Source organism: Muntiacus reevesi, chromosome 5, assembly GCF_963930625.1.
Source record: "Muntiacus reevesi chromosome 5, mMunRee1.1, whole genome shotgun sequence".
In the NCBI taxonomy this organism is placed as follows: domain Eukaryota; kingdom Metazoa; phylum Chordata; class Mammalia; order Artiodactyla; family Cervidae; genus Muntiacus; species Muntiacus reevesi.
Genome location: NC_089253.1, coordinates 118,547,685 through 118,574,669, shown reverse-complemented (window position 1 = coordinate 118,574,669; position 26,985 = coordinate 118,547,685). Strand labels below are relative to the sequence as shown.

At 51.4% G+C, this 26,985-nt stretch overlaps 2 protein-coding genes across 5 annotated transcripts in view; one reads left to right on the top strand and one right to left on the bottom strand.

Annotated features, from left to right (window-relative positions):
• Window positions 1-20,423, top strand: part of CAMK1G (calcium/calmodulin dependent protein kinase IG) — a 34,360-nt gene extending 13,937 nt beyond the window's left edge. The window contains exons 3-12 of the mRNA XM_065937240.1: window positions 1,970-2,098; window positions 4,831-4,905; window positions 7,452-7,590; window positions 8,662-8,785; window positions 10,436-10,511; window positions 12,029-12,141; window positions 12,898-12,976; window positions 14,902-14,989; window positions 15,219-15,637; window positions 20,333-20,423. Of these exons, the coding sequence (XP_065793312.1) occupies window positions 1,970-2,098; window positions 4,831-4,905; window positions 7,452-7,590; window positions 8,662-8,785; window positions 10,436-10,511; window positions 12,029-12,141; window positions 12,898-12,976; window positions 14,902-14,989; window positions 15,219-15,637; window positions 20,333-20,423 (1,333 nt within the window). The remainder of the gene's footprint in view (window positions 1-1,969; window positions 2,099-4,830; window positions 4,906-7,451; window positions 7,591-8,661; window positions 8,786-10,435; window positions 10,512-12,028; window positions 12,142-12,897; window positions 12,977-14,901; window positions 14,990-15,218; window positions 15,638-20,332) is intronic.
• Window positions 20,424-22,355: 1,932 nt separating this feature from the next.
• LAMB3 (laminin subunit beta 3) overlaps window positions 22,356-26,985 on the bottom strand; it is a 42,183-nt gene continuing 37,553 nt past the window's right edge. For all 4 annotated transcript variants that reach the window (XM_065936285.1, XM_065936287.1, XM_065936286.1 and 1 more), the window contains 3 exons: window positions 26,450-26,626; window positions 25,363-25,516; window positions 22,356-22,846 (listed from right to left, as the gene is read on the bottom strand). In XM_065936285.1, the coding sequence (XP_065792357.1) occupies window positions 22,710-22,846; window positions 25,363-25,516; window positions 26,450-26,626 (468 nt within the window). In that variant the 3' untranslated portion in view covers window positions 22,356-22,709. The remainder of the gene's footprint in view (window positions 22,847-25,362; window positions 25,517-26,449; window positions 26,627-26,985) is intronic.

The window sequence follows — 26,985 nt, the reverse complement described above, 5'->3', positions numbered from 1 at the left end:
GGAACACCAAGCGTTTCTAATGCCGATTCTGGACGTCCTTACGGAAGCTGGACTGCCACTGGGCCTCCATGCTGGAGTCCCCAGATGGCAGGGGAGAGGATGGCTCAGCTACTTCCTCACCTAAACTCTGTCTCCTCTTGTTACTAGCCTGTGCTCCCCCTAAAATTGTACTTCTAATAGTAATAGTACTTTACACGTGTAGTTAACTAGATGTCAGGTTACACTTGCATGCACTTTACGCATACTAACTCACATACTCTTCTCAGCATCCCCATGAATCAGATACTATTGACAATCTCACTTTTCAGATGAAGAAACTGGGTATATGATGTGCTACCCAAAATCCGGCTCTAGCATCCACTGTTCACTAAATGTTGTTATGGCCTTGCCTTTAGGGGACTCCCCACCCCGCCCCCCACGCTGCCCTTAAACCAAGGAGCCTGCAGTCGAATCCAACCCTGTGTCCTCACTGGGTTCCAGCCTCTTCACCTTCAGACAGCCTGCCCAGAGTGGCTGGGCTCCACTTTTTGTCCTCACAGACACTACTGAGCGAAGGATGCTCAGCCCCTTTGCCGCTGACGGTTGGATCACAGTAGTCATCACTTTCTAAAACTGATAGAGGAGTCTTTTCTCTCTCATGTTAGAGCCCCATCTCTCAGTGCTACTTTTAACTGCCAAGCAGTGACCACACCATGTTGAAAGTGAAAGTCACTCAGTCATGTCTGACTCTTTGTGACCCCATGGACTATACAGTCTGTGGAATTCTCTAGACCAGAATACTGGAGTGGGTAGCCTTTTCCTTCTCCAGGGATCTTCCCAATCCAGGGAGTGAACCCAGGTCTCCCACATTGCAGGCGAATTTCTCTACCTGTTGAGCCACAAGAGAAGCCCAAGAATCCTGGAGTGGATAGACTATCCCTTCTCTAGCGGACCTCCTGACCCAGGAATTGAATTGGGATCTCCTACATTGCAGGCAGATTCTTTCAGCTTAGTTCAGTTCAGTCATTCAGTCATATCCAACTCTTTGCAATCCCATGAACTGCAGCATGCCAGGCCTCCCTGTCCATCACCAGCTCCCGGAGTTTACTCAAACTCACGTCCATTGAGTCAGTGATGACATCCAACCATCTCTGCCGTCCCCTTCTCCTCCCGCCTTCAATCCTTCCCAGCATCAGGGTCTTTTCAAATGAGTCAGTTCTTCGAATCAGGTGACCAAGTTGTTGGAGTTTCAGCTTCGGCATCAGTCCTTCCAATGACTATTCAGGACTGATCTCCTTTAGGATGGGCTGGTGGGATCTCCTTGCAGTCCAAGGGACTCTCGCGAGTCTTGTCCAACTATCAAGGAAGCCCACACCATGTTAGGAGAAGACAAGTAAATGACTCTGTGGTGACCTCTCTTTTTTTTTATTTGGTTAAGTTTTCTCAGAATGTACACTTGTGGCACTTGTTCATGCATCTTCACCGGCAGCTGGAGTGTCTCCACCCTTGGTGTTTCTGGTGTAAATTACTTGAGCTCTGTGCTTTGAAAGCAGCTTAGTGAGTCCTTTGCTAAGGAGCTCCCGAAGGGCTGCCCTGCCCGGGGAACCACCAAGCTTCAGTCTCTCAGAGACAGCAGCCGGGGTTATAAGTGTATAGTTGGGCTCTTCTTTACAGAATCTGTCAGATGCTGCCTCACCAAGATCGGCAGTGACCTCTCCTTAATGGGTTTGCCAAGAGGAGCAATTTCCGGACCTAAAGCAGAGCTTCTGAGAATCATTCCAAACTCGTGAAACTAGGGAAGAGTAACCAGCCTCCTAGCCCCTGAGTCAAAGAATGCGATGGCATGTCAGATAGGACCGCCATGGTGCCCATGATGACGATGAAACAAGTTACCGGCCACACCTTCTTTCATCTGCCCTTTGCTTTTGTCTCCAGCAATGTCCCCTAGCCTGCCAGCACTAATGTTTATCTCTTGGTGTTTTCTACTCAGAGGAGCTTTCTCGGAAGTCTTCCTGGTGAAACAAAGGGTAACTGGGAAGCTCTTTGCCCTGAAGTGCATCAAAAAGTCACCTGCCTTCCGGGACAGCAGTCTGGAGAATGAGATCGCTGTGCTGAAAAAGTGAGTGGGTCTTAGTGTTGGTCAAGGACAACCAAGGGATCACAACCTTTCCTTCACAAATTACCTTTGAGAGAGACTGAGGTGGGACTTCCACCCCCAAAATTATCACTCCCTTTGCTTGAGCTGATGAGTCAGTTTGATCCATCAGCTATGTTAGCCAGACAGTTGTCTTGGTTGATTTTTTTTTTTCATCAGATCAATTAGTGATCAACTGAGAGCCAAGCTGGTTTGTGCACATGGACCACAAAGTAATTAGCTCAAAGGACCAAAAATCAATTGAAAGTCAACACCAGGAAGAATTAATAATTAAGGAAGTAGTACAAGATTTGGAAATGAGCCTCAATTTCTTCTAACTCAAATGTAGGTTTAGCATTCCAACTATCACGATGGAGACAACACTAACAAATCATCAAATGTTTACAACAGGACTCGTAAACCAGACCCCTGTGGAGCCCCTACAGTAATCCAAAAGTGATTAGGCATCAGGACCACAAAGATGAAGTCAAAAAAACTCTTTATCCTCAGGAACTCATATCTCTGTTAGCAGAGACAGAGGTGCCCATAACAAATGTCAGTCCCATTGGTTGTGAGTCACACTAGCAAAAGACAGAGTGTAGAGAGAGATTCATGTTGCCTGTATGTGTGTCTTCATGAGTATGGATTTTAGGTACATTTTCAAAGAGGACAGACCTTGATGGATGAGTAGAATTTTATGGAGGCAGGAAGGGAAGTGCAGAAAGAGAAGTCAGGTAAAGTGTAGCGTAACTATTAATGGAATCATGGAAGGGCAAGGGACATCAGGGGAGAGTTAGAATTGGAAGCCCCTGAACTGAGAGTGAGTCCCGTCAAGGGACAGGAGATGTAACTAAAATGGTGAAGGGGAACCTGATAATAAATGGTGTTGGATGCCGTGATAAAGAATACTGACTTTACTCATCAAGGGGTTTTAAGGCAAAATTTTCATGATCATTTTATATTTTAGAGTCATTCCCTCTTAAGCTTGGTGGTAGATGGATTGGAGGATGCCAGCCTAGAGGACAGAAGACCAACTGCCAAACTTTCTCAATAACTGAGGCAAGGGATGAGGACCAAAGGTGATGGCAAGATCACATGGTGGCAGGAAGACTGAGTTCAAGAGATATTTCAGAGAGAGAGGTGGTTGGTAGGAGTATAAAAGAAAGAAAGCATTAAAAAGACCCTGAGACTCAGCTGTTCTATGGACAGTCATATCATTCATTGCTTAGGACAGCAAATGAAAAGGATGTGTAGGCTGAGATGAAATAGAAATTGGTTGTAATATATTGAATATAAATGTCCACCTACCTCTATATATATTGAATAAATACCCAGCTATCTCTACATAGCAGTGTCTGGTAGAAGAGTTGGTCTGGGGCTCCGGGAGATTAGGGTAGAGAGACTATAGGCTCATTGGTCCTTCTTATCATTTCATTGTATCACCAGTCGCTAGCAGCATAGATATTCAATAAATATTTGTTCAGTGAGTAAATCATCGATAAATTACTGTTAGCATGATCAACTTATAAATTTAGAGGAATCCATCAGACAGTCACTGCGTGGGGTCTGTATTTTTTTTAATATCTTCAAGATGCTAGCTACTCTTGATTATGTGTTTACTATTCCCCAAGCCCTGTACTAAGCATTGTACATGTCTTACCACTTTTCATCCTGATATAATTCTATGGAAGAGATATACTTTACAGACAAGGAAAGCAAGGTTTGAAAGGTTTGAGCAAACCAGCCAAGATTACCCAAGTAGCAAATGGACCTGAACTCAGGTCCAATTGTCTCCAAGTCGAAGTTAATCCTTGTACTGCACAGCCCTGGGTTAAACTACCTCTTCCCCTGGGTAGAGACTTTCCTCCTAGATGGGCATGCACAGAATTGCTGCTTGCAAACCAACCCCTCAACTAATATGATTATTCTGCTTGACTCAGCCTCTGAGTAATCCCAGACAAAGGTAGTCTGGGGCAGGGTTTCTTGGCCTAGGTGCTACTGACATTTTAGACCAGTTAATTCTTTGTTGTGTTGAGGGCTCTCCTAAGCATTGCAGGGTGCTTAGCAACATTCCTGTCTCTACCTACTGAATGCCAGGAACACATCCCCCGTCCCCAATTGTGACAGACAAAAATGTCAGTAGATACTGTCAAAGATCCCCTGAGGGACAAAAGAGCCCCAGGCTGAGAACCACTGATCTAAGGCATTCCACGGAACTGACCCTCAAAATGAGCATCTGTCTTACTCACAATATCCTGGAACAATCATCTTGCAATGCTTCCTCCTAGGTTATCCATGAGGAGGCTTAGCTAACCTACATCCCAACTGTTGAGGGATCACACTTGATGGGATGTTTCTGAAGGAGACCTGGAGACCCATTTTGTAGAATAAACTAATGATCAAAGATCCCTCAGCTTCCCTCAGTTCTTTTAGCTTTCTCTCTCGGTAAAGTTTAAAGAGATTCCTGGAGTAACAGTGAGGTGTTTGTTCCCTGAAGTCAGGAGGATCAGTTACCCATTCAAAAATACAAATTGAACACCATGCTGGGAATCTTTTTTCTGGAATTTCTTTGTTACTGCTTCACAAGGACCCTGTCTTCCTAAACATTGTCCTCAAAAGTCTCTGAAAGAAATCCAAGTCCGTCTAGGCTAGATCTGCATTCTCTGTCTGGACCACGTGAACCCTGTGTCATTCACGGTGACCCTTCTCCTCCTCAGGATCAAGCATGAGAACATTGTGACCCTGGAGGACATCTATGAGAGCGCCACTCACTACTACCTGGTCATGCAGCTGTAAGTGCATGGGGACCTCTTCCTCCACACGTGTCTGGTGTGACCTTAGAGGCCTAGGAGAGGTCTGTCGGTGCTAAGGGAAGGATGGTGATTAAAGGACAGGTCAAGAATTAGTTCAAGAGGCTCTGAAGTGCCAAGAGTTCTTTCTGGTTGTGGAAGTGTTCTGAGTGGACCGAGGGTTAAAACTAAGGCTGATAACTGAGTTGGGATGTACCAGTGTCGCCTCACCACTTGTTGAAATGCCAGACTGTAAATGGCTGTAGCTCTAACATGTCCATCCTTCCCTGCTTCCCTATGCCTCTCAGACTTTCTGGACCGCCTCACAACCCTACAATTGGAAGGGTAATGCCCAGTATAGCAGGAAGCCTCCAGAACCTTCCTCTGGCACTGTGGCTTGAGTCCATTTTGACCCATCAGTCCATGTTCTCTAAAGAAAGTGAAGTGAAAGTGTTAGTCACTCAGTTGTATCCGACTCTTTGCGACCCCGTGGACTGTGGCCCGCCAGGCTCCTCTGTCCATGGAATTCCCCAGGCAAGGATACTGGAGTGGGTAACCTTTCCCTTCTCCAGGCGATCTTCCCAACGCAGGGATCAAACGTGAGTCTACTGCACTGCAGACCAATTCTTTACCGTTTGAGCCACCGGGAAGCCCCCATGTCCTCTAAACTGAGTATTAAGTATTTTAGCGTCACTCCAGGGTAAAATTACCATGAAAGTAGAAGCCATAAGTAGATAGACAGCAATTCAACAGAAAGAATGACTTTCTCAAAAGAGAGCCACCCAGTGTTAAAAATAAGCTGAGATTGTGTGTGTGTCCACGTGTCGGACAGAAATGGTGCCACATTGCACAGGTGTCCATGTGATGGTGACATCCAGATAAGAGCCATGCCTGAGAGTGACCGATATAGGGCTGGTCCGTGCCCCGAGGGCTCATCCTTAGGTTCAGAGATGCTTCTGTGTATAAGGTACCCCCCCACACACACACACACAAACTCACACACACACACACACACACACGCTCACACATATATATACACTAACCCTGCGATCTCAGCAAAGGTGGATGCAATCTTTTTAACTAATAGGCTGATTCCCCGGGGAATTTTAATGAGTCTACTCAGGCTATTAACTCTTGGATTCACATGAGGCCCAGTGAATAGTGGTAGCAAGCAGCCAAGGGAGTGAGCTTAGAGGGACCCAGAGCAGCACCAACAAGTGATCAAGGGTCAGGGGGCACCTTAATAAGGCCAAGTCAACAGAATTAGCACACAGTCACCCAGGTGGGAGGGTGGGCAGGTTTAGATGTCACCAAAGTACTGTCAAGGGCTTCCCAGGTGGCTCAAGTGCTAAAGCATCTGTCTGCCAATGCAGGAGACACAGGTTCAATCCCTGGAGGAGGAAGTGACAACCCACTCCAGTATTTTTGCTAGAAAAATCCCATGGACAGAGGAGCCTAGCAGGCTACAGGGTAAAGAGCCAGACACGATCAAGCACGCACGGATGCACAAAGTACCGTCAAGGCTTCCAGAGCATCAGTTCCAGGACCCAGGCTGCTATGAGTCAGGAATTCATAGTCATGTACAAAGAGTGTCTTTTTCAGGAGCCTCCAGCTCCCACAACAGGGCCCAGAGCTCCAGGGAGAAACAAAAAGAATAGGGTGGTGTGCATTTTGATTAGAGAAACTTCTGTTCCCTTATTGCTGTGTGGCGCTGTCGTGTGTGGATATCCACAAGCAACGTCGCTTGCAGAAGCTGCAGCGAGTCAGTTTCCATCATAATACACAGAAATATTAAGAAAATGACAAAAAATAAAGCAGTCTGTCTTAGGAGGGAGGGAATTCTCTGCCACTGACGTGTTCCGGTACTGACAGAAAACTTGGCAAAAGTAGTTTAGAGAACATCCAAGACGTGAGGGTTGGACTTGATCTTAAAGCTCCTGTGAACCCTCAGAGGATACAGGATACATGATACCCTCACTATATCATGTAAGCCTAAAAACACTACTATGACTCCACCTCATAATTTCAGCTTTAGGTAACTCAGTTTTCCAAAATGAGGAAAGAAACCCTGGCAGAAGCCCAGTTAGCCTCATCTGGACTTCCTTCTCCTTTCTGCTTGTCTGATTTCAGCTTCACTTCTCCCTTTCATCATGGCTTCTTATGTCCCAGGCCAGGAAAGAAGGCAGCTGGGAAATATGTCCACAGGAAGCAATGACTAGAATATAGTTGACTTACAATGTTGTATTAGTTGAAAATTGACTTCTTGCAAAACCCTCAACAGTGGTATTTTGCATCTAAAAAAAATAAAGTTTCCATAGACAGGTCAATGGTTGGCCAAAAGAAATGACTCCTAGTGATAGCACTCCAGGTACTCAAAGGATGTATCCTGAGATGGGAGTGGTTCCCCCCGCACCCCTTGAGTGGCAGTGGGTGGAATCCTGCCTACTCCATCAAAGAGCTCTATGTCCCCAGAGCTCCAGAATAAAGGCATTCATGTCCCTTTGACTTGAAATAAGGACTGGATTCCTGCACTTGCCCTGTGTCCACAGTGTTTCTGGCGGGGAGCTCTTTGACCGGATTCTGGAACGGGGTGTCTACACAGAGAAGGATGCCAGCCTGGTGATCCAGCAGGTGTTGTCAGCTGTGAAATACCTCCACGAGAATGGCATCGTCCACAGAGATTTAAAGGTGCTGAGACGGGGCCCTCGGGGAAACATGGAATGATTCTTTGGGAAGCTGCATGAGTTGTGGGCAGTCTAAGCTCTGTAAAACGAGAGAGTTGGACCAGATGATCCCTAAGCTCCCTTTCACTCTCAGATTCTAAAACAAATCTCAGGTGACTGCACAATCATTGTTAATTTGCACCTCAACCTTTTTCTGATTTTCACTATCCTCACCTACTAGGTTACCAAGATAATCCATGATATTCCTTGAACACAGCCTTGAATACAGTATTTAAAAAATACTGAGAGTCAACATCGCACCAGACATGTTCCAGAGTTTAGAGAGATCAGACAAAATAAGGGTTGGTTTCTGTTATGCCCGATGTCCGAATCCCCGAGTGGGAAGAGAGAAGGCTTCCAAGACAATGCAACTCGCAGGAAGGGAAGTTTATTACTGACTCGAGTCAGGACTCCCCGCCGCAACCAATGCAGTGGTGTGGGTCAGAGAGCCCCGAGCCCAAGCTGTTACACAAATTTATAGGGTGAGAAGCGGATTGGTTGCATGTTTGCAAAGCAATTTCATTGGTCAAAACTTTGGCGCGCGCAGGACTTTCCTGGGGGTTTCTGCCCCGTTCCTAATTTCCTAATTGGCAAACATCGGTCAGTGTTAAGTGAAAGTTAATTGGTCCTAATTGGCAAACAGTGGTCATTGTTAAGCGAAAGCTACCTGATAATCTTACCAAGTAGGAAGGCCTACTCCTAATCTAAGCTGCGTTACTTCTGCTCGCCTCACAGTTTCCTCAAATAACAAAACAATTTTGGGGTAGTTAGGGATGAGAAGAAGGAAGGGTTAGTATATTAATAGCTATAAAGCTAAGTAAAGTCAGGGCCAAAACCAAAATACAAGGTGCTGAGTTATGGTGAATGAAGGTCCAGGTAGGAAGAAGATAGGAAAAATGGAGGGAAATAAGTCTGGCCTTAAAAATCAGGAGCCCAGCGTGCAGCTTCCTAAGAAATTATGTATTGTGGAAAGGAAAGAAATGCATGTTTCAGGTGATTGTATCCTACATTACATGATATTTCTCTTTCCTCACAGCCTGAAAACCTCCTGTACCTCACCCCCGAGGAGAATTCTAAGATCATGATCACAGACTTTGGTCTCTCCAAGATGGAGCAGAGTGGTGTCATGTCCACTGCCTGCGGGACCCCAGGCTATGTGGGTGAGTCTAGGGACAGAAGGGAGGTTGACCAGTTGGCTACATTCCTCCACATGGATGTTACTCATGGAAAAAGACTGCTGTGAGGAGACAGGGTGATCCTAGTACAACAGTCACATGTGAGGTTTAGGGCCACCCGATCTATCTGGTCTAAGATTTGAGTAGCTCAGTTGGTAAAGAATCCGCCTGCCATGCAGGAGACCCCAGTTCGATTCCTGGGTCGGGAAGATCCCTGGAGAAGGGATGGGCTGCCCACTCCTATATTCTTGGGCTTCCCTGGTGGCTCAGCTGGTAAAGAATCCACCTGCAATGCGGGAGACCTAGGTTCGATCCCTGGATTGAAAAGTCCCCTGATGAAAGGAACAGCTACCCACTCCAGTATTCTGGCCTGGAAAATTCCATGGACTGTATAATTCTTGGAGTCACAAAGAGTCAGACATGACTGAGTGGCTTTCACTTTCACTTTCTATCTGAAACTCCTCCACCTGCTCCCAAACCCTACATCTTTTAAAGATATCCTACCGCTGAGCCTTCCCACTGTCTATACTTTGACTATCATTTTGGCAGCAAGGCTTCCTGCTTTTGTTTTTCCACCTAGACCAGGGATAGAAACAAGATCGCAAATCCAGAGATCAGTAGATTGCAGAGGGGTTGGCCAGTAGCCCCCCTCTCTCCTTTCTCCCAGTCTGGAGGAGACCTCAGCCCCCCCAACTACTGGTATTCTGGAGGTGCAGTGTTGAGTTTGAATCTGAGGAACTTACATATGGGCACCCAAATATACACCCAAGGACATACCCTAGGAAACTGGCACAAGTGGGGCCCCCTGCCTCATAGCTCTGTAGGCTTCCAGGGCCCCCCAAGGGGACAACAGGCAGGGCGCCAGGAGAGCGCTTTCCTGGGCTCTTAGAAGGAGAAAGCCAAAGCCCAGAGGACCCACGTCTGCCCCTTTTCTCTGCCCCTGCACTCGTCGCCTGGGTGGGGCTGGGAGGGGGAAGTATAGCCCTGACTCAACAGAGGGAATCTTCTCTCTCCCTAGAAAAGAGGTTGCTTACTTACCAACAAACAGGTTTGGAGTCAAATCCCTGGTATCTGGGATAAATACCAAAGGCAGCTCACTACTGCCCCGGAGCTGCCAGTCAGAGGAAGACACAGCCATTCCCTCATGGAGCTCTTGGGCTGATGGGGAAGACTGAGGCCTGCCCTCAGGAGGTGACAGAGACTGATAGGACAGTTCCCACCTGCCCTCTGGAAGCTCCTCAATTAATGGGAACTTCTGTTTTCAGAGAGACCCCAATCTGTGAGAGGAAAAAGTCCTTACCTTGCAGATTTCCCTGTCTAAGGATCCCTGCCCTGGGGGCCTCCCATCTGAGTGGAAAGCTACAGGCCCTGCCTCCAGAGTACTCAGTCTGAAGCAGGAAACCTAGCCCCAGAGACCCCCAGTCTGGTGGAGGAGTCATGGGCCCTGTCACGGGACCCCCCAGTGCACTGGAGAAAGATTTAGCCTGCGGGGAGAGACACCGTCCCTGTCCCAGGAGAACGTCTAGTCTTAAGCATCAACACCATCCCAGGTGCCACCCTAGTCCTCTTCTCTAAGCCTCTTCCTGACCCTTGACACTCATCCTTCACCCCGACTCTTCCTTTGGTTTACTGCAGCTCCAGAAGTGCTGGCCCAGAAACCCTACAGCAAGGCTGTGGATTGCTGGTCCATCGGCGTCATCACTTACATATTGTGAGTAGAAGCTGGCGTTGGCTCAGTTCCTGAGGAATCTCAGAGCCTACTCACCCTTTCTTCTCTCCTCCCCATCTCAGCACCTCAAGCAGCATCCACCTCCAAAGCATGTGCATGTACACGTGCATTCACACACACACACACACACTCATGCACACAGCTCCAAAGGATCTTGTCCTGATCTCCACCCAGTTATAAAAATAGAGTTCTTACATGGCACTCCCGCTTTCTGCATCCCACCCCCATTTACTGTATATAAACGTACTGAGTCCCACTCTATGGAATGAGCAGTTAAGGAGGGAGAAGACATCCTAAACTTAGAAGCCAAGTGGGCACAATGCTTGCGTCTCAGATTTCTCTCCTGGTAACGTCAGCCCAAAGCAAAAGGATGGCCTGGATAAACCTAGTCACTGCTCCTCTCACATTCTCAGGCTCTCCTTCCCAAATCTGCTCACCATCCCCTGCCCAGCATCCCTTCTCACTGACAGCAAACTTTGCTCTTGAAAAATAACCTGAAATTAATCATTTCCTCCTCAGTGTGGATGCATTTCTCTATTTCTTCAACGTATGTTGAATAACTCTTCTCTTCAATGAGCTACTGAACAAATTGTCATTGGCTGTCTCCTCTGTGCCAATCAGTGGTTTAGGTTCTAAAGAACGAGGAACCAAACAGCCTAAAAAAATCCCTCAGGAAAGTTACATTCAAGTAGACATTTCTACTATCCTTCTTAAAGACAGTTTATACATTATCTAAAGAGTCAGGATTCCCTGGTGGTTCAAATGGTAAAGAATCTACCTGCAATGCAGGAGACCTGGGATCTATTCCTGGGTTGGGAAGATCCCCTGGAGAAGGAAATGGCAACCCACTCCAGTATTCTTGCCTGGAGAATCCCATGGACAGAGCAGCCTGTGGGCTACAGTCTACGGGATCGCAAAGAGTTGGACACGACTGAACAACTAACACTTTCGCTTTTCAAGAGTCATGGGAGCTTCCCCAGTGACACAGAGGTAAAGAATACCCCTGCAATGCAGGAGCCGCAGGAGATGCGGGTTCGATCTCTGGGTCAGGAAGACTACCTGGAGGCGGACATGGCAATCCACTCCAGTATTCTTGGGTGGAGAATCCCATGGACGGAGGAGCCTGGTGGGCTCCAGTTCATAGGGTCGCAAAGAGTTGGACACAACTGAAGTGACTCTGTACACATGCAAGAGTCAGGGGAAGGGAGAAAGTGAGGGTCTGGGGGATAGAATGTACAAAGGGCCACCTGTTCCAAACTTCGGTTCCTGAATAAACATCTGATGGAAACTGCATCATTCCTGCTTCAGTTGGACATGACTGAAGCAACTTAGCACATGCACGCATCATTCATGAATCAGGGGCAGACCCATGTACTGGTCACACTGCTGACTGGGGACCCTCATTGCCTGCCTGTGTATATAGTGGAGGCTGGGCAGAGGGGAGCGGCTGGCCCAGGACGGGGCCCTTCAGCAGCATATACCTTTCTATTCCACTACAGGCTGTGCGGGTACCCCCCCTTCTACGAGGAAACTGAGTCTAAGCTGTTTGAGAAGATCAAGGAAGGCTACTATGAGTTTGAATCTCCGTTCTGGGATGACATTTCTGAGTCAGGTAAGACCAGTCCGAGGGAAAGACAAAATAACAGGCTCAAGGCAGAGGCTGCCAAGAGAAGCGAGCTTAACAAATGATGACAGTCCTGGCTCTTGGCAGGCCCTGGGGAATCTGATGGAACAGGCTGCCAAAGAAAGTGGAGAAATCTTTATCTGGTTCAAAGGTCAAATAAATGATTCGTATCTAAGGTTCCTGCTTTTGTTTTCCTGGAGGCAGGACCGTGGGATGCCTGGAAAAGCAGGGAGGTACTTCAGACGAGGGGCCAGGAGGGCAGAGCAAGCACAGGGGCGTGTTCCAGGCAGAAGGGGCAAAACCAAGGCCGAGTTTTGCTTTCACCTGTCCAGCCTGAGAGCCTGCACAGTCTGTGTAAGCGAAGGCCGTCAGTATTTGTCCTTGGGTCCATTTAAGTGGGGATCAGAGCTAAGCCAGCATTCACGCGTGTGCCCATGTGTGGTGCTGGCCCCTGACTGGTGCAGGCGGGCACCCGCGTGGTGTCAGGCACATGGGCGCCTCGTGACCAGAGATGTATCTGCAGTGCTGCGTGTGGGTGACACGGCTGCGTGGAGCCGCTCTGGTGGTTTCGGGTGGGTTGTTGCTTGGTGGTTTGGATTCTTTTTCTCTTTCAAGACTCTTAAAATTGCCTCTTTGGAAGATGAGCTAAAGATGCCTTCTGTGCCACCCACCAGCCTGGAAGTGACTCTCCATCAGTCATGAGATCTGGTCCTTAGCTGCTGTGTCTTTGGTTGCTCCCCACAGCCAAGGATTTTATTTGCCACTTGCTGGAAAAGGACCCGAATGAGCGGTATACCTGTGAGAAGGCCTTGAGGCACCCCTGGTGAGTGAGGAGCAGGTGGGCTCCAGACCCTCACTGTTGCTCCCCAGACACCACGCTGACTTTTTCACAGTGCATTTCCCTGGAGTCTGCTTGCCCTGAGCTGTTTACCAGTGTGGTACCTAAAGGGCACAGATCAGATTGAGCTAGAGATGTAAAGAGCATTTATTGGGGTGGATTCTGACCCAACAGTAGCAGCTGGATCATGAAATCGAGACTCAGATGCAGCCAGATAGACAACTTTACTCTCCTTAAGAGCATCATCTTACTCTGGGGTCAAAGCCTGCTCCATGAGAGGTGCTTTGAGAACAATCACAAAGCAACCAATTGGTAAAGCAGGTAAGGGGCTTCCCAGGTGGTGCTGGTGGTAAAGAAACTGCCTGCCAATACAGGAGATGCAAGAGATGGGGGGCTCGATCCTGGTTCAGGAAGATCCCCTAGAGGAGGGCTTGGCAACCCATGTCAGTTTTCTTACCTGGAGAGTCCCATGGACAGAGGAACCTGGCAGGTTACAGTCCATAGGGTCTCAAAGGGTCGAACATGACTGAAGCGGCTTAAGACACACACACGCGCGCGCGCGCGCGCACACACACACACACACCCACACACACACACAAAGCAGGTAAAGAAAGTCTTGAAACGCTTCCTTTTTTTGTGCTGTCCCCCTGCCGGGAAAATTTACAAGCTCCCCAGTTCCTACTGCAACAAGCCATGGTTTTCCCTAATCTGGCCCGGCCTGTCACCTCCAACTTCATTTCTCAGGGTTCCCAACACACTTTCTCTATTCCAGAAAGGCCTAATGGCTGTATTTTTCTCCTGCCCTCTCCCATACCAAGCTCTTTCCACATTTCACCTTGGGTCACACTGTGTTCACCACCTCAAGGGCCCTGCCTTGGATGTACATCCTTCAGGTTCCAGAGCCATGTCTGTCCTCCTCTGAAGCCGTGGCTCCTGCAGTCCAGACAGACTTTCCCATCTTTCTCTAACAATTACACACCTCACCATGAATTACTCTAATTCATGGCATGAAACAAGGCTTCCAGCCTGCACCGTAAGCCCCCAGTGATCAGGGCCACATCTGTTAACTCTCTGGGTCCCTTAGTATCTAGAAAGTACTGTTCACACAGCAAGTGTCTGAGGACTCTTAGAGATGGATGGATAAGAGGCTCAGGGGACAGCGAACAGGCAGCCTCTGTGGGGGTGGCCTCATAGAGGAAAGGTTCCAAGAGGAGGTGGTTTCTGTGCAAAATTTAGAGTCAAAGAACAGTAACAGCCCAAATGCCCTCTGACATTGGGCCAGGAGTGAGGAATGGGGTATCAGTAAACTTTTATTTCTGTAAAATGCCAGATAGTAAGTGTTTTAGGCTTCACTGGCCATATCGTTTCCATGGCAACTACTCAATCTGCCCGTCGCAGCATGGATGCAGTATAGCCCATAGCTGAATGAATGGGCGTGTCTGTGTCACAGAGAGACTTTACTTACAAAAGCAGGCGATGAGTAGGTTTGGTCCACAGGCTATAGGTTGCCCACCCAGCTCGAAAGCGAGTTTCTAAAGCATAGTAACACTAGTGTTGGTTGCCCAGTCATGTTCAGCTTTTTGAAACCACATAGACTGCAGCCTGGCAGGCTCCTCTGTCTATGGAATTCTCCAGGCAAAAATGCTGGAGTGGGTAGCCATTTTCTTCTCCAGGGGATCTTCCTGACCCGGGGATCAAACCCGGGTCTCCTGCCTTGCAGGCAGATTCTTTACCATCTGAGCTACCTAGGAAGCCCTTCTAAAGCACAGGCCCCCTATGACCTGTCCAGGGGGTTCCAGTCCTTGACCCAGGGAACTCCAGGCAGCTTACCCTGGATGCCCAGCCCCTGCCCAACCCCTGACAGAGTCCCCATCACCACCACTAGCCAGATGTCCCCTCCACTTCCACAGGATTAACGGAAATACAGCCCTGCACCGGGACATCTACCCATCAGTCAGCCTCCAGATCCAGAAGAACTTCGCCAAGAGCAAGTGGAGGGTGAGTTGTCCTCTCCAGGAGCTGAGCGGGCTGTCTGGGTCCTGGAGGCTGGGCTGGGGCAGCTGGGGCGGCGGGCTTTCCTTGGGGTTCTCCCAGCAGATGCTGGAGCTCCCTGGACCCTTCTGTGAAATGAGGTGTGCACATTGGTTTCAAGCGTCCACTGGGCAGAGGGAAGGCTGGAGGCCCTCTGGGGTGGAGACGGTCAGAGATGGGTCTCGTGTCTCCCCAGCAAGCCTTCAATGCAGCGGCCGTGGTCCACCACATGCGGAAGCTGCACATGAACCTGCACAGCCCGGGGGTCCGGCCAGAGGTGGAGAACAGGCCGCCCGTCCCTGCAGCCTCGAGACCCACCTCCCCGGAGATCACCATCTCTGAGACTCCCACCGCCCCGGGCCCGAGCACGGCGGCCTCCGTGCCAACCCGGCTGCCCTGCCGGCACGGCCCCCAGCCTGCGGCCCCCGGGGGCAGGTCCCTCAACTGCCTGGTCAACGGGTCCCTCCGCATCAGCAGCAGCTTGGTGCCCATGCAGCAGGGGCCCCTGGCCGTCGGGCCCTGCGGCTGCTGCTCCACCTGCACGAACGTCGGGACCAAAGCAAACGCGTCCTACTGCTCCGAGCCCACGCTCCTCAAAAAGGCCAACAAAAAACAGTACGTATTTCCAGCCCCAGGCTTAGCCCTGCTCAACCTGGGGCTGAAAGAACTCAGGGCGAGGTAGTGAAAAGAAAGAGACCCGGGAGCGTCTCCCACTTGGAAGCAGCTCCATGGTGTAGAAAAGCTCTGAAAGTCGGGGTGTCCAGGGAGATGCCCCTGGCCCGGTCCCGACCCCCACCAGCTGTGTGGCCACCAACATGTCCGCCTGTACCTCTGTCTCTAGCTCGCGTGTCTGTGAAATGGTCTGATTGGACGTGTCCGCCTGTACCTCTGTCTCTGGCTCGCGTGTCTGTGAAATGGTCTGATTGGACGTGTCCGCCTGTACCTCTGTCTCTAGCTCGCGTGTCTGTGAAATGGTCTGATTGGACGTGTCCGCCTGTACCTCTGTCTCTGGCTCACGTGTCTGTGAAATGGTCTGATTGGACGTGTCCGCCTGTACCTCTGTCTCTAGCTCACGTGTCTGTGAAATGGTCTGATTGGACGTGTCCGCCTGTACCTCTGTCTCTGGCTCGCGTGTCTGTGAAATGGTCTGATTGGACGTGTCCGCCTGTACCTCTGTCTCTAGCTCGCGTGTCTGTGAAATGGTCTGATTGGACGTGTCCGCCTGTACCTCTGTCTCTGGCTCGCGTGTCTGTGAAATGGTCTGATTGGACGTGTCCGCCTGTACCTCTGTCTCTAGCTCGTGTGTCTGTGAAATGGTCTGATTGGACGTGTCCGCCTGTACCTCTGTCTCTGGCTCACGTGTCTGTGAAATGGTCTGATTGGACGTGTCCGCCTGTACCTGTCTCTAGCTCGCGTGTCTGTGAAATGGTCTGATTGGACGTGTCCGCCTGTACCTCTGTCTCTAGCTCACGTGTCTGTGAAATGGTCTGATTGGACGTGTCCGCCTGTACCTCTGTCTCTGGCTCGCGTGTCTGTGAAATGGTCTGATTGGACGTGTCCGCCTGTACCTCTGTCTCTAGCTCGCGTGTCTGTGAAATGGTCTGATTGGACGTGTCCGCCTGTACCTCTGTCTCTGGCTCGCGTGTCTGTGAAATGGTCTGATTGGACGTGTCCGCCTGTACCTCTGTCTCTAGCTCGTGTGTCTGTGAAATGGTCTGATTGGACGTGTCCGCCTGTACCTCTGTCTCTAGCTCACGTGTCTGTGAAATGGTCTGATTGGACGTGTCCGCCTGTACCTGTCTCTAGCTCACGTGTCTGTGAAATGGTCTGATTGGACGTGTCCGCCTGTACCTCTGTCTCTAGCTCACGTGTCTGTGAAATGGTCTGATTGGACGTGTCCGCCTGTACCTGTCTCTAGCTCGCGTGTCTGTGAAATGGTCTGATTGGACGTGTCCGCCTGTACCTCTGTCTCTAGCTCACGTGTCTGTGAAATGGTCTGATTGGACGTGTCTGCCTGTACCTCTGTCTCTGGCTCACGTGTCTGTGAAATGGTCTGATTGGACGTGTCCGCCTGTACCTCTGTCTCTGGCTCACGTGTCTGTGAAATGGTCTGATTGGACGTGTCCGTCTGTACCTCTGTCTCTAGCTCACGTGTCTGTGAAATGGTCTGATTGGACGTGTCCGCCTGTACCTCTGTCTCTAGCTCACGTGTCTGTGAAATGGTCTGATTGGACGTGTCCACCTGTACCTGTCTCTAGCTCACGTGTCTGTGAAATGGTCTGATTGGACGTGTCCGCCTGTACCTCTGTCTCTAGCTCACGTGTCTGTGAAATGGTCTGATTGGACGTGTCCGCCTGTACCTGTCTCTAGCTCGCGTGTCTGTGAAATGGTCTGATTGGACGTGTCCGCCTGTACCTCTGTCTCTAGCTCACGTGTCTGTGAAATGGTCTGATTGGACGTGTCCGCCTGTACCTCTGTCTCTGGCTCACGTGTCTGTGAAATGGTCTGATTGGACGTGTCCGCCTGTACCTCTGTCTCTGGCTCGCGTGTCTGTGAAATGGTCTGATTGGACGTGTCCGCCTGTACCTCTGTCTCTGGCTCACGTGTCTGTGAAATGGTCTGATTGGACGTGTCCGCCTGTACCTCTGTCTCTAGCTCACGTGTCTGTGAAATGGTCTGATTGGACGTGTCCGCCTGTACCTCTGTCTCTAGCTCACGTGTCTGTGAAATGGTCTGATTGGACGTGTCCGCCTGTACCTCTGTCTCTAGCTCGCGTGTCTGTGAAGTGGTTTGATTGGACGTGTCCGCCTGTACCTCTGTCTCTAGCTCGCGTGTCTGTGAAATGGTCTGATTGGACGTGTCCGCCTGTACCTCTGTCTCTGGCTCACGTGTCTGTGAAATGGTCTGATTGGACATGTCTGCCTGTATCTGTCTCTAGCTCACGTGTCTGTGAAATGGTCTGATTGGACGTGTCCGCCTGTACCTCTGTCTCTAGCTCGCATATCTGTGAAATGGTCTGATTGGACGTGTCCGCCTGTACCTCTGTCTCTAGCTCACGTGTCTGTGAAATGGTCTGATTGGACGTGTCCGCCTGTACCTCTGTCTCTAGCTCGCGTATCTGTGAAATGGTCTGATTGGACGTGTCCGCCTGTACCTCTGTCTCTGGCTCACGTGTCTGTGAAATGGTCTGATTGGACGTGTCCGCCTGTACCTCTGTCTCTAGCTCGCGTGTCTGTGAAATGGTCTGATTGGACGTGTCCGCCTCTACATCTGTCTCTGGCTCGCGTGTCTGTGAAATGGTCTGATTGGACGTGTCCGCCTGTACCTCTGTCTCTAGCTCGCATGTCTGTGAAGTGGTTTGATTGGACATGTCTGCTTGTATCTGTCTCTAGCTCGCGTGTCTGTGAAATGGTCTGATTGGACGTGTCCGCCTGTACCTCTGTCTCTAGCTCGCATATCTGTGAAGTGGTTTGATTGGACATGTCTGCTTGTATCTGTCTCTAGCTCGCGTGTCTGTGAAATGGTCTGATTGGACGTGTCCGCCTGTACCTCTGTCTCTAGCTTGCATATCTGTGAAATGGTTTGATTGGACATGTCTGCTTGTATCTGTCTCTAGCTCACGTGTCTGTGAAATGGTCTGATTGGACGTGTCCGCCTGTACCTCTGTCTCTGGCTCGCCTGTCTGTGAAATGATCTGATTGGACATGTCTGCTTGTATCTGTCTCTAGCTCGCGTGTCTGTGAAATGGCTTGATTGGACATGTCCGCCTGTACCTCTGTCTCTGGCTCGCCTGTCTGTGAAATGATCTGATTGGACATGTCTGCTTGTATCTGTCTCTAGCTCGCGTGTCTGTGAAATGGCTTGATTGGACATGTCCGCCTGTACCTCTGTCTCTGGCTCGCCCGTCTGTGAAATGGTCTGATTAGACGTGTCCGCCTGTACCTGTCTCTAGCTCGCGTGTCTGTGAAATGGTCTGATCGGACGTATCTGCCTGTATCTGTCTCTAGCTCGCATGTCTGTGAAGTGGTTTGATTGGACGTGTCTGCCTCTACATCTGTCTCTGGCTCGCGTGTCTGTGAAATGGTCTGATTGGACGTGTCCGCCTGTACCTCTGTCTCTAGCTTGCCCATCTGTGAAATGGTCTGATTGAACATGTCTGTCTGTATCTGTCTCTAGCTTGTGTGTCTGTGAAATGGTCTGATTGGACGTGTCCGCCTGTACCTGTCTCTAGTTCGCGTGTCTGTGAAATGGCCTGATTGAACATATCTGCCTGTATCTGTCTCTAGCTTGCGTGTCTGTGAAATGGTTTGATTGGACATGTCCGCCTGTATCTGTCTCTAGCTCGCCTGTCTGTGAAATGGTCTGATTGGACGTGTCCGCCTGTACCTGTCTCTAGTTCGCGTGTCTGTGAAATGGTCTGATTGAACATATCTGCCTGTATCTGTCTCTAGCTCGCGTGTCTGTGAAATGGTCTGATTGGACGTGTTCGCCTGTACCTCTGTCTCTAGCTTGCGTGTCTGTGAAATGGCTTGATTGGACATGTCCGCCTGTATGTCTGTCTCTGGCTCGCGTGTCTGTGAAATGGTCTGATTGGACATGTCTGCGTGTATCTGTCTCTAGCTCGCCTGTCTGTGAAATGGTCTGACTGGACGTGTCCGCCTGTACCTCTGTCTCTAGCTCGCGTGTCTGTGAAATGGTCTGATTGGATGTGTCCGCCTGTACCTCTGTCTCTGGCTCGCGTGTCTGTGAAGTGGTCTGATTGGACGTGTCCGCCTGTACCTCTGTCTCTAGCTCACATGTCTGTGAAATGGTTTGATTGGGTCACATCTGCTTGGTCTACCCACAGGAAAAATGAAAGTTGCTCAGTCGTGTCTGACTCTTTGCGACCCCATGGACAGTAGCCTGCCGGGTTCCTCTGTCCATGGGATTCTCCAGGCCAGAACACCAGAGTGGGTACCCATTCTCTTCTCCAGGGGAGTCTTCCCATCCTAGGGATCGGACCCTGCATTGTAGGCAGATTCTTTGCCTTCTGAACCACCAGGGAAGCCTTACAGTGTTGCTGTCAGAGTTTAGTGAGGCATCAGGGACTATAAATGCCTGCAGGAAAGTGGATACATGCGAGTGGCGGGCAGTAGATTCCAGGGACACTGTGTTTTGGGAGGACTAGGGGGCTTCGTTATCTCATCCGTTTTCTCTATAAAGGTTTATACTTTCTGCACCTCATAAAGGGAGGTCTGAGTGGCTGCCACAGGCATAGCCCTTCCTCCTTCCCCAAATACTCCACAGCCTGCTGCAACGTTTCCTTTCCAGGAACTTCAAATCGGAAGTGATGGTGCCAGTGAAAGCCGGCGGCAGCTCCCACTGCCGGGTGGGGCAGACTGGGGTCTGTCTCATCATGTGATCCCTGGGGCCCGCGTCTGTCTCACTACAATTTTCAGGTGAGGGGACCAGAGGGAGGAAGGTTGCGAGCTCACAGGACAGCCCTGCCCCGGGGTCTCCACAATGGGGGACAAGGGGTGCTAGAGGCGGCAGCACCCCCCAACCCCAACCCTCAACCCCTTTCCTCTGCAGGAGAGATACACAACTTCTCCGCCCTCCCAGACCTGGAGTCTACCCTGAGGCGGGAGGGAGGGACAGCAAGCAGACCAAGACCGGATCGGACGCAGCAGCCGGCTGCCGCCCAGGCAGAGCCTCCCCGAAGGCCTGGGAGTGAGCCCCGGGCGCGGTGGAGCTTCAGGAAGCTGCGGGCAGGAGGAGCGGCATCCTCGCGGGCCTGCCTGCTCCGTGCCCCCCACCCCGACACGCCCGCCCGCCGGGGTGGCTCTGCGCAGGGCGCGTAGACAGCTCATGCCCAGGTCTGTGTCGTCGTGAAAAGCTTAATGGGCTGGCCCATCTGTGTTGCCATCTCCGAGCAAAGCCATATGGAGCAGCTACCCAGCCTCCCCACTCAGCACACACTCGCTCCTGCCTCTCCTTGACGGAGGGGCCTGCCCGTCTGCATGAGTGACAGGCAGCATCGCCGTCTGCCTGTGAGCTCTCGGAGTCCACCTCCCAACTCCCTAACTCTGGGATGGCTCCCAACCCTCTGCACTTCTGACCCACCTATGCCTCCACCCCTGTCCAAAAGCAGTACCACACCCTCCAAGATGAAACAGAAAGAAGCCCACCACTAGGTACTGTAAGCACTTTTTATCCTGGCTGGATGCCCTACACACACACACACACACACACACACACACACTCAATTAAGTAAAAATTGGAAGTTGACTGTTGCCCTTTCAGCCAGTCATTCAAATCCTGCTTCTGCTCTTTTCTCTCCCTGAAAATCAGGCACACTGTTCTTGTCCCGGCCCTGTTTTCTTGTTCTCCGGCCCTCCGGCTTCCTGCTCTGTGCTGTGCTGAATAAAATGGACATATTTTTCTCTATGAGGCTTCTTTCGGTCCTTCTCTAAGTCAGAAGCAGCTCGGGGGCTTCTGGGCCCTGCAGAGTGGAAGATGCGTGACAGCTGGAGGTCGGGCCGGACTCGGGAGGGCAGGAGCTCTGGGGGGTGGGCCAGGCGCCTCGTGAAGTGAGCGACACACATCAACTCAGCTTCCTCTCCAACAGCCCCGTGGAGGTAGGCGCCGTTGGAACCCGGACAGCCCGGCCCCAGCGTCCTCCTAATGCCTGTAACAGATGAACACGGCTCTGAGGCCCCGCTCGGCCCTGCCGGCCACATCTGTGACCCTGGTGGAGTCCCCGAGCCTCTGGTGCCTTGGTTTCCTCACCTATCAAATGGGAACAGCAGTGCCACCCATGGCATGAGATAATGCACACACTCCCTGAATAATTACTGTGATCAGTGACGACCAATAAGTTACTGTAGATGAAACGCTAGCATGGTGCCTAGACCACAGTTAACGCACAAATATCAGTGCCATTCGCATATCTGCCGACACGAACACGCACGCACACGCACACCCGTTTACAGCTCCTTTTTAAAATCCCAAGAGACACAAAGCCTCGTCTTAGTTCTGCCTCTCAGAGCTGTGTGATTTCAAACAACTTCCTCCCCGTGTCTGGGTTTCTATTTCTTCATCTACAAATGAGAAACTGGATGGTTGTTCAAAGATGGAAACGGCTCCTCTGGCCTCTCAAGGAAGGAGTTCAACCAGTTCCTGGAGTTTCCCCACGTCTGGGTGGTGTGCCAGCTAGACTGGGCAGAGGGGGTCAGCTGGTGCTTCATACACCACCAGGCCTTGGGCTTGAGCAGGGGAGCACGCAGGGACCCCAGACCGGAGACAGAAACAAGTGAGAAAGCTTTACATCACGGGAGACAGAAAAGTTCCCATCTTTGGACCTCCAGGCTCCTTTCCCAAGATTTTTATTGGACTTTTCCCTTGTGCATCGTTTTTAGTTACAACTCTGAGTGGGCCCAGGCCTTCAGCCTCAGTGGAGAAAGAAGGGCAAAGACACTGTCCAGCCAAGCACCCCGCACTCGAGAGCTGCTGGTCACAGTGATGCAGGCCCGCCTCCACGGTCGCCGTCCCCCAGTCCCACCGGCCCAGGCTCAGCTGCACCCCAGCAGGGGTGGTCCTGGCTGTGCTTTAGGCTGCGTAAGAGTCCCCTGGAGCTGGAACGTACGGCCAGCCAGCCGGGCCCGGGAGCAGAGAGGGCAGACGCGGGGGCGGCAGGCCGGGTCCCGCATCACTTGCAGGTGGCGTAGTAGAGCACGCGCTCGTTGATGTGGTTCCGAATCTGTTCCACGCGCTGCTCTAGTCCTGTCAGGTCCGCCGAGCGGAGCACGATGGCCTGGCTCCCCCGAAGCAGCTCTGATTCCATGTCTGAGGGCCGAGGGAATAGCCGGAGCAGGGAGAGGAGCCGGTGAGATGCCCCGGGACTCCCAACCCTTTCATCCCCTCCCGCCCACCCAGAGCTGCCCCTGCCAGAGAAACCACCTCCACCCCGAGAGTAGCCTGGCCCCCAAGGCAGCTCTCCCCAGCCCCCTCTCCCACTTTTAAAGAAACCAGGCCGGGGCTGGACCCGAGAGTCCCCCTGCCCCTACACTTCTCCTCGGCTCTAGGCAGAGTGGTCCCAGGCTGATGAGGGAGGCCCCAAGCACCAAGGTTAGACACTCGCTGCGGTGGACCGGTCAGCCGCCATCCCACCAGCGATCCTGGTGAGCGCCAGGGCAAAAGAGCTGGAAGGCTGAATTCCTCCCCATTTTCTCTCCCCGACACTCCAGATACACCTAGTCCTGCCCCACTGGTCCATTCCGTGTCCCACCCCCCAGGTTATGTGTGGAGGATGTGAAGGGATCTGGTCCAGCCTGTCCCTCCTGTTGTCCTAGGCAGCTCGGCATTCACGGGAGCTGGTATCCAGGCTCAGCCAGAGCAGGGCGGCAGTGGGGGTCACTGCCTCATGAGGCTCCATCCTCAGGCAGTCCTCATTACAAAGTCTTCTCATTAAGCCAGAATCTGAGCACGTCTTGCTTCCACCCCGTGGTCCCGGGTCTGTCTGCTGGGTTGTTAAGACTCAATCTGCTATGCCTCCCACATGGCAGTCCTTCACATATCTGAGCCTTGTCTTCCCCAGAGGAAACCGCCCTAGTTCCTTCCTCCACACCTCACCTGATATAATCACCAGGACTTCCCTACTTGCCAACTCTGCTCACCCCCGCCCTGATCCCCGATGTGCACTGGTTTGTCAATATTTCTTCTGGAGATGAACTGGCCTCCACTGAACCCCACGTCCCAGGTGAGACTATCAGTGGAGTGTATTAGCGGTTATTACAAGGTTGACAGTCAGCCAGTAGGCCCCCATGTGGACCTATAGGCCATAATAAACAGTGACATTTTAATAGCTGCTGCTCTCTCCCTCCATTCTCGTTCCTAGGGGCTCCCTATGCATGACCTTCCCCATAACCCCACAATTAAAGGTAAATCCAGCAAGCGGGTAAAAGCTTGCTTCAATGAGTTATTTTCTGGCTGGTAGGTAGGTGAAGGGCACACCAGTTACGAAATATTTTTAATATCACCCTTGAGCCATTACTCCCCTTATTTTGGCTGCTTTGCGTTTATAAGCTCTTCTGTCAGGAGCAAGGCACTTCCGGCTTATATCAAAATTCCTGGATCTTTTTCAGGTGAGTAACAATTTGTATGAGTTTATCACTTACCAGTTATAAAGTTTCTAGCTACATTAGCCGCCTGAGTAGCCGGGCCTTACCTGAGCTATACTTGTGAGTCCAGACAATGCCAGATTAAGGGAGAATGTTTCTCTTTACTTAAATTTTATCCTGTTAGTTTCAGCCAGTCCTTCTGAGACTTAGAACGCTAGTTCTGTTATCCGGTGTGTTTGCTACCTGTCATCCTCAGATTTGATTAGCAAATTCTTTGTCTTAACACAGAAAGTGATGGACAAGGTCACGGCAGGCCCTGACCCAGGACTGGGCTCCTCCACCTGGGTCAGCTCCTCCCGCCTCAGGTGCGGCTGGCCACGGCCTCGAATCCACTCACTGTCGACTCACCAGCCCACCTCTCTCCATTCTGTCCGTCTGGCTAGCCACACAGATTTCTGTCAAACACTTTCTCCAAAATTCAAAGAAACTCTGGCCGTGGCATTCACAGGGCACCCCAGGGCCGTGACCCCGTCATCGCATCTTAAGAGACCGAGCCTGGAGGCCCCTGTTCTCCTTTCTGGGGAGCCTCGGAACGCTTTCGAAAGCTCCTTTCATTATGACTTGCTGGATGCTTTCCTACTGCCCCCAGGGCTGTCTATCCCCCTCCCCCGGGCGCGCGGGTCGGCCGTGGGCACCAGCCACGTGGCTCCACGCTCCTTCTCTCCCACCGGTTTTGTCCTCGTCAACCCTCCCCTCCAGGAGGCTGGTCCTGCCCACATCCTCTAGTTCCTCCCTACCCACCCTGTCCTGACGCCCCTCCTCTTCCTCACAGCCTCATCCTTCCATCTCAAATCTGATCTTTTTTTTCTTTTTTGAGCACTACCGTCACTGAACATTTCTCTCTGACATTATGTATCCTCTGAGCCCCTCGAACGCCTATTATTCAGGCTTTCATCACAGACCTCCTTGTGTGGTTAAATACAGTTTCATGAAGCTAATGGCCAACAGGAAAAATGCCCCCCTCTGGATTGCAAGCTCCTCGAAGGCAGGCCTAGTTTTGCGAACATCAGCACATTCCTCACAGTCCCATTCTAGGCCTTGTTCCTGTTAGGTGCTCGGGAAATCCCAATTGCTCTCACTACCCTAGCATTGCTAGCTCCAAAGAGTGGGCCTCAGAAACCCTGGGTTGGCAGCAGCCTTCAGGGATGTCCCGCGGTCCAAGGCCCTGGACCACTGTCTCACCTCTCATCCTGTCCATCATCGCCATGGTCTCCCCAAACAGTTCCTCCGCCTCCGTCTTGACGCTCAGAATTCGGCTGCCCTGTTCTCCCAGCATGGAGCTCTGATCCAACCGGTCCTTCAACTCAGCATATTTTTGCTTTACTCTCTCAAATCCCTGAAAAAAGGAAAAACCATTTCTGCATCACCATCATCCAAAGTCCTAAAGACCTTTGGCTAAAGGAGTTGATATCACCCACATCCAGACACGGGGATGAGGTGCCTTTTAATATCCCCCATGGGGTGGGTCTGCTCTATAAAAGCCCCTGGGCCACAAACTGCACCTTAACTTCTGTACTTCCCTCCACCCGCAGCGCCTGTCGCTTCCCAGCTCACCACCAGCGCAGAGCCAGATACACGGCTCTCACTTAACAGCATGCTTGGCAGCTTGGCCATTGTATCAGGACCACTGGTACCCTGGAGACATTGAGAATGGCTCTCTGACCTTCTCTCTGATCTAATTCTGACAGTGATGGGGCTCAGGCTATGCTAAATCAAGAGTGCCTGCCTGGGCTGGGAAGCCACAGATGGAGGATAAGCTCTGGATCGGGTGTCAAGAGCCCCGCTTTGTAGACGAGTGTTATGCTTGGACAAAATCCACTTCGTCTGTGAAAGGAGAGGAACTGGACTGGCCGTTTCCAACATCCCCAAAGTGGCTCCACCAAAAGCAGCCAAAGGTGCAAGAATCCAGAAGCTCCCCCTGACCCCGGATACATTTGAGAGTAACTGGTACTTAAAATGCTTTGAGGGGGCTTCCCAGATGATGTTAGTGGTAAAAAAAAAACAAAAAAAAAAAACCTGCTTGCCAATGCAAGAGACATAAGACACAGGTTCGACCTCTGGGTCAGGAAGATCCCCTGGAGGAGGACATGGCCAGCCCTTCCAGGGTTCTTGCCTGGAGAATGTCCATGGACAGAGGAGCCCGGCGGGCTACAGCCCATGGGGTCGCACAGAGTCGGCCAGGACTGGAGCGTGGCCTTATCAAGCATACAGAGTCCCCTCCTGCCCCCACTGACAGGGCTTCCTCGGGCTCTCTCCGCTCTCTCTGTACCTCCTGGGCGCTCAGCGCCTGCTTGCTGGCCTCCTCTGCCAGCTGCTGGGCCTGGGCCGCCTGTGCCTGCTGCTGCCTGGCCCGGCGGCCAAGCTCCTCCATCCGCGCTCGGAAGCCCCCCAGCTGCTCCGACATGCTGCTCGCCAGTCTTTTTGCTGGTCCTAGTACCTGCTGAACCTTTGTGGAAAAAGAGAGACCTGGGGCTTGAGGTGTGTCTCACAGGCAGCGACCTTCGGTCTTCTTTCCTCCAATTCATTGGGCCGCAAAAACTCCCTCCAATCACGGCATCACCATCACCTCCATCCAATCCCCTAACTGCCGCCAGCATGCAAGCCTCCCAGCCTTCACCGGCTCAGCTGACCGCCCCGCCTGCTCCTGCCAGAGCTCAGAGGCCACCCCTGCTTCTGCTTCAGCCACGAGGCCCAAAAACTAAAAGCTCGAAGCCAGGCCAAGGCTTGTAGCCCCTGCTTCTTTAGGGCCCATCTCACTCCCAGCCAGGTCCCTTCCTGACACCATCTGTGCCTCGCGCCCGGGTC